The sequence below is a fragment of the Acanthamoeba castellanii genome (assembly GCF_000313135.1).
Source record: "Acanthamoeba castellanii str. Neff unplaced genomic scaffold scf7180000084647, whole genome shotgun sequence".
Taxonomy (NCBI): domain Eukaryota; phylum Discosea; order Longamoebia; family Acanthamoebidae; genus Acanthamoeba; species Acanthamoeba castellanii.
This window is the reverse complement of record NW_004457714.1, coordinates 13,019-19,640: the sequence shown is the minus strand read 5'-3', so window position 1 is coordinate 19,640 and position 6,622 is coordinate 13,019. Positions and strand designations below refer to the sequence as shown.

The 6,622-nt window shown below is 50.1% G+C and overlaps 3 protein-coding genes across 3 annotated transcripts; 1 reads left to right on the top strand and 2 right to left on the bottom strand.

Moving 5' to 3' along the window:
- Positions 1 to 162: 162 nt before the first annotated feature.
- Positions 163 to 1,481, top strand: ACA1_099740 (cholinesterase; the record flags this gene model as incomplete). Its single annotated transcript, XM_004357435.1, has 6 exons — positions 163 to 182; positions 277 to 406; positions 540 to 644; positions 735 to 819; positions 919 to 1,113; positions 1,192 to 1,481. 6 exons carry the CDS (start codon positions 163 to 165, stop codon positions 1,479 to 1,481), a joined length of 825 nt encoding a protein of 274 aa, XP_004357491.1.
- A 3,683-nt stretch (positions 1,482 to 5,164) lies between these two features.
- ACA1_099730 (uncharacterized protein) lies at positions 5,165 to 5,611 on the bottom strand (the record flags this gene model as incomplete). The annotated part of the gene is made up of 3 exons (XM_004357433.1): positions 5,165 to 5,207; positions 5,306 to 5,462; positions 5,554 to 5,611. The coding sequence occupies 3 exons, from the start codon at positions 5,609 to 5,611 to the stop codon at positions 5,165 to 5,167; spliced, it is 258 nt and encodes an 85-aa protein (XP_004357489.1).
- Positions 5,612 to 5,778: 167 nt separating this feature from the next.
- Positions 5,779 to 6,217, bottom strand: ACA1_099720 (dolichylphosphate mannosyltransferase polypeptide 2, putative; the record flags this gene model as incomplete). The annotated part of the gene is made up of 3 exons (XM_004357431.1): positions 5,779 to 5,908; positions 5,975 to 6,039; positions 6,116 to 6,217. 3 exons carry the CDS (start codon positions 6,215 to 6,217, stop codon positions 5,779 to 5,781), a joined length of 297 nt encoding a protein of 98 aa, XP_004357487.1.
- Between the last annotated feature and the right edge of the window lie 405 nt (positions 6,218 to 6,622).

Sequence of the window (6,622 nt, the reverse complement as noted above, 5' to 3'; positions counted from 1 at the left end):
ACCATTTCTCTCTCGTGTCGTGCGTGTGTCGTGCGTGTGTCGTGTGTGTGTCGTGTGTGTGTCGTGTGCGTGACTGACGGTGGTGATAGGTCGCCCTCATTGAACGAGGCCAAGGAGTACGCGACGTTCTTGGGGGCCTACCTGGCCTGCCCCGAGAACGACATGGCGTGCCTGCTCTCCAAGTGCTTACCCCCGCCCCGTTGAGCTCTGCATTCCGCGCATTGTTGTTAAAAATGTTAATCTTCTAACCGAGCGCACGCAACGTTGAACGAACAGGCCGGCCGAGGAGGTGATCGCGGCGCAGAGCAAGGTGCTGGTGGTGCCCTGGCCGCCGAAGCTCGCCATCAATGCGCTCCCGTGGATGCCCTTTGTCGACGGCACCGTCATTGCCGATCAAGCTCTCAGCGTACGGTGACACACAGCACACGAAACAGCACACGACACACCGCACACATCGCACGCACATGATGGCCCACACACGACACACGGCGTGCTGTTTCGATCGATGGTGAATACATCGATTGATTTGTGGAATGCAGAGGTATGCGGCGGGCAAATTCCACAGGGTGCCCGTGCTGGTGGGGACCAACCAGAACGAGACGCTCACCTTCGCCATGGACATCACTTCGCCCCTGCACAACCAGGCAAGCACCACCACTCTCGCGCGCAGCACCTGACTGGAGCGCTGTCTCTCTGCTCATAGTCGCCCATCGTTGTGCCGATTGGACACACAGATCTACGACTGGGAGTACGAGTCGCTCATGTACGTCCTGTTCGGCGAACATGCCTTGGAAGTGCTGAAGCTCTACCCGCCCACGTGTACGCACACGCCGCACACGCCGCACACGCCGCACGCACGCACGCACGCACGCACTCACGCCCGCACGCCCGCCCGCACGCCCTTATTTCCGTGTGTAGACACGGGACAGGACTTCTACACGCTGGTGCGGATGACGACCGATTTCCTGTTCGTGTGCTCCACCCGCAACGCCGCCCTCTCGCTTTCGTCGTACGGCGTGCCCGTCTTCACGTACCACTTCCTCCGCTCGGCGCCCCCGCACACCGACCCCGCCAACCCGCCCTATTGCTCCGTCAACAACTCCGTGTGCCACGGTACGATACGTGTCATGTGTCATGTGCGTGTCGTGTCGTGTCGTGTTATTGACGCAATATGCAACACGCACATAACAGCTTCGGAGCTTGTGTACGTGTTCCACTCGGCGAGCTTCTTCGCCGACGAGGGCTACGCGTTCTCGCCCGCGGATTCGCAGCTGTCGTGGGAAATGCTGCGCCACTGGACCACCTTCGCCCACACCCAGCCGGGGCGGAACAACAATGCGACCGTACCCAGCGCTCTGTGGACGCCCTTCTCCTCCAGCAACCTGGCGTCAATGGCCTTCAACGTGCCCCAGAGCGGCCTGACCCAAGGATTCAATAAGCTGAACTGCGACTACTGGGACTCCATTGGCTATCATTTCTGAACCTCTGAATGTAACATGTTGACCCATTTCTCAGTATGGCATTATGACCGCCTGTGTGTGGCAGTGAGTCAGATAGAACGGTAACACAAGCGAAAATGAACAAAGTGTGCTGCATGTCCAGAGAAAATGAAAATCCTGTATTGTAATACTGAAACAAACAAAGTTGGTCTTATGCTGGAGGTTACCTCTAACCTCCAGCAAGCTGAAATGAGTGTGAAAATTTGGAGCAAACAAATGTGAGTATGTCTTTGGAGTGTAATTCTGGTTTATAAACAGTACAAGAACACTTTTTGAGGATAGCATTGCTCCAAATTCATATGGTAGAGGTCCTTTGTTATTTAAAGGCCAATGGCCAAACTATCCTGTGGTATGTTTTGGTGACTCATTTCTGTATTTCAACTTCCTAGACTTACCCTTGCATGGGTGGACAGCCTCAACAACAATTCCCCTGTGGTGTAGTTGGCTAGCATTTCCGCCTGTCACGCGGACGACCCGGGTTCAAATCCCGGCGGGGGAGATCTGTCTTTCTTTTTGGTTGGTGAGCTACCAGCACAGATGCTACATCAGGGTTAAAGGGTCAAGGCAGTTGTGTGGAAAATGTGAGGGATAGGGACACAGATGTGGACAAAATTGGGCACAATTTGCAGGCCAGCAAGCTGGAAGAGTGATTTACATGTTGGGCACATATTGTGCCTTTAAAAAAAGAGGGAGATAGCCGACCGTGGGGCTCGAACCCACGACCACAAGATTAAGAGTCTTGCGCTCTACCGACTGAGCTAGGACGGCTTTGTGTTCATAGGGGCACTTTTGTGTACCAACAACAATGAGGAATAAGCTAACCCCCACAATTTACAGATACTTTTTTCTATGATTCGTATAAAATTTCCTATCTTTATCAGGTTTAGGTATTTTTTTGGGGCATTCTCACCAAAAAAGAGAAGGGGGCGCCCGGGTTTGAACCGGGGACCTGACGATCTGCAGTCGCCTGCTCTACCACTGAGCTACGCCCCCATACACAATAGCATTCTTCCTCAAGAGCTTGCTGCCATTGAGGGTGCAATGGAGGCACTGATCTTGTTTGCCCTGGCCATGGCTGCTTGCTCTTGCAGTGAGGTTGTGAGGGTGGCCTCCATCTGGTGTAGTTGCTCCTCCCAGCTGCATGCATTGCCCATATCCATTGAGGACTGGAAACTTGTGGATGAGATTCTAAAAGTTGTTGAGGGGTGACTTGACTTGGTGTAGAACCTGAACACCTTCACCACTCTAGTATGCCAGGATGCATGTGACCAGAGAAAGCCCACAAGACTCAGTGTGCTTGAACCCAATTGGCATCATGGGTGAGGTGCTTGGAGGAAAACTGTGTAGAACATAAGCTGTACAATTTTTTGGACTTCCCCCACTCAGCACCAATTTACTTGCTTAGGCTGCAATCAGCTGAATGGCCTGATGGTGCCTTATCCAATGGACCTGTAATGTTGTGGACATGTGTGCCATTTGATTGAAATTGGTGAGTGACAAGCCAAAAAGGGGAAAAGAAGAACTCCCCGGGCAGGGTTCGAACCTGCGACCTCACGGTTAACAGCCGTGCGCTCTACCAACTAAGCTACCGAGGATTGTGTTGGATGGGATGAGCTTGGTTTGACAATGTTCACCTGGTATGATGTTGACGTGTGGTCCTTGAGTTGTAAAGTGGAACTGATTTTCTCCTGATGAGCATGGAATGGGAGATGTAGTCTTAAAGGTATGTTAAGGATTTTGTTTTATGGCACACATGCCTGTGAGATGAAACTCATCAAACAAAACAGGCCTTAGTGCACATGGTATGACTGCCCACCTGACAAACCAGGGACACATTTATGAACAATCTCAAGATTTCCAATAACTTGTGGTCATTTGAAATGAGAGGTCCAGTCATTTTGACAAGTGATTTTGTTTGTGAGTTTAAGCTCATATAAATGGTTTTGACAACACAAAAATGGTTTTAATTTAAAAATAGCAAGGCAACATATTGGGAGCATCTTGAGAAATGGCAGATTAAAATACCATCATAATGAGAGATATGATGCTGTAACTGGGCCATCAGTCAAGGTCTGGAATGACCAATTTCTATCATGTACATGTTTTGGTACACTTACTTTATCACGTATGTGTATGTGATGACTATGCACATTTTTTACAGTTTTTGTACATGTAGGTGCAAGTCACCCTGCCAACATGCTGCCCTCACATCCAGTTCATGTTCAACCTCACATCATTTGGGCTGAATTGGAGCACTATTCCTGAAGATAAAAGTCCACCACAACAAAGGTACATCTCACACTGATAAAATCACTTTTAACTCCAGCAGTGGTCTAGCATGTCAAAAGCACACATGCAGAACCAAAGCTTCAAAACTGCCCTACAAAACAAAAAAGTCAAATCTCACATGAGTATAGCACAACAAAAAAATGCATGTCGTGTACTTTCCAATCAGCTGCACTGCGAATATCAGGTGCCAACCTAGCAAAATTTCCTATCTTGATCAGGTCGAGGTATGTTTTTGGGCATTCTCACCAAAAAGAGAAGGGGGCGCCCGGGTTTGAACCGGGGACCTGACGATCTGCAGTCGCCTGCTCTACCACTGAGCTACGCCCCCATACACAATAGCATTTTTCCTTACAGAACTCCATGCCAAGTTGGTGCAGGACCCTCAATCACATCAAGGAAGAATACCAAGGACCCAAAAGCCCAACAATAACAATGTAGCTAAACACAGATGAGTTGAGCATGTCTGCATTGACAAGGCTTGGACACAAACACCACTGCAGATTGCCCACTGAAGGTTTATGTGGGAGTGAGCTGTGGTATCTCCACTTGAACAATTCAAGAAGAATATAATGCTTGGGAGCTGATATGGTGTAGGGAAAGGTCATGAGCCATGCCAACAGTGTCTTCACCAAAAGTAGTCCTGAGATTCAATTCTTTTGGGTGTCTGTTGACATTGAAAAGTTGCTCAGTTATTTGTACAATAAGGAAAGGTACTACAGTTACCACCACAAACTGGCTGGGCCAATGGGATGGTGTTGGAAGCTTACCAACCAAAAAGAAAGACAGATCTCCCCCGCCGGGATTTGAACCCGGGTCGTCCGCGTGACAGGCGGAAATGCTAGCCAACTACACCACAGGGGAATTGTTGTTGAGGCTGTCCACCCATGCAAGGGTAAGTCTAGGAAGTGGAGATACTGCTCATGGATCATTTCTGTAGGTATATAGGAATCCATATAACAGCAGCAATGGGCTCAATGAGTGGTGCTTGTAATTGTAGTCTCAGAGGCCAATCTCAAGATTATATTGATCCCTGACATCCTGAGGGTGTGGCTGTTTTGACAACTTCCTTTTCTTGCACTTGTTATTACAATCCTACTTCTTTCACTTCATCATCAACAAGCTAGACAATAACCCAACCAACTGCCTTGGATATTTGCATCTAAATGCAGTGCTTATGTGGCCTAACCTTGTATGCAGTAAATACATCACACACCCACTTGTATATATCAACATACCTATTTAATAAACACCACACCTTTCCCTTATCACCAGCACAATTTCACCTTTGGGCCTGTGTCTTGAACATCACACAGGTTGGTTTAACATTGAAAACAGGTTTTATAGTCCCTTTTTTTGTTGAACACTGAGGGTTGGCTTTAGTGCTTGTTCTGTACCAGCTTCTGCGCTGCAGGCTTGTCACTGCCCTTGCTAAGTGCAGCACCATCCACATCACAGTGAGTGCATGGCGTGGCATGAGTGAAGCAGACATGAGGCCAGTGTGCGGGAAGGGGAGGTACAAGAACGGGATGGCGATGAGGTGGTAGAACACGAAGGCAGCACCGGCAGAGACACCCAGAATGTTGAGGAAGGGGCGGTCAAACACCTGCTCCGCCTCCACCAGCTGCATCCTGGGCTTGGGCGGCGCATGGAGCGAATGAGCTCCGTGGCCGTGGCCTGGATAATCAATGTGAAGTGATTCATTTAATTTGAATTGTGCGATAACAAATAATTGAATGAATGGGCAGTGGGGCAAAAGGTCCAGTACCTCCGGCACGGAAGGGCGACGCCCTGAACATGAGTCTGGCGGAGGGGCGGTACGACATCTTCGCGGCAAGTTTTATGTAATGGCAGTAGAAAAAATAAAGATGAGTCTTATTTCTTTTCTTCTTGCATTTTACTGAAAAATACCATGGCTGCCATTACATGGCCATGTGAAGCCGTCCTAGCTCAGTCCCTTTTTCTCCTTTGTTTTTTTTGTACAACGTGCACTTCACGTTCGCTTGCGGGCAGTGCTGCTGCTCTTTTGTGCTTCCACGGTGGCGGCATGGCTTCGCAGCATGACGATACCCATGAAGGTGCTGGCAATGGTGAGCACGAAGATGCCTACAACAACCATCGTCCTGCACACCGACATGCAGGTAGGTAAGTGGGACTTCCTTGTGCAGCGAGTGTGGCGGCAACCGTACTTGATGGCATACTCTGCTGGTGGGAACAGGGAATGTATCACATGGAAGTCCTTCTCGATAAATGGCTGCGTGCCAACAACAACAAATCAAAATCTCTTCTCTCTGATTTGCCGCGCATTCATGCAGGTGTGGGGCACGCACCAGGACGAGGAGCCAAAACGTGATGTATGAGTAGATGGAGATGGAGGCCACCAGATAAAACCACCCATTGACCTGGTCCTTGTTCGCGCCCACTCCACACATGCGGCCTTGTTCGATCTTTACGAAATCAATTTTATTAGAGTTTCAGTTTTCTTTGGCGTGCCGCGAAAGCCTCGGAGTGACACAGAGCAGCAGAAGATGGAAGGCCTGGCGGACGAGGAGGTGATGCTGATATTGAGCCACCTGCCCAGCCTCGCCGACGTCGCGTCGTTCGGCCTGGTCTGCGCCCGCTTCGACCGGCTCCGGCACGACCCTCACCTGTGGCGCACCCTCGTCCAGCGCCACCTCGGGGTCAACCTCTACCGCTGCCCACCCGTACGCCCTGCCACCTTAACGTGTTGGCCGAGTGCCACCTTAACGCCGTGTTTGTTGCCACCTTAACGTCATCACAGGGTGATGTGGACTGGGAGGAGGACTACCGCGCCAAGGCCGAGCAGATGGCCGAGG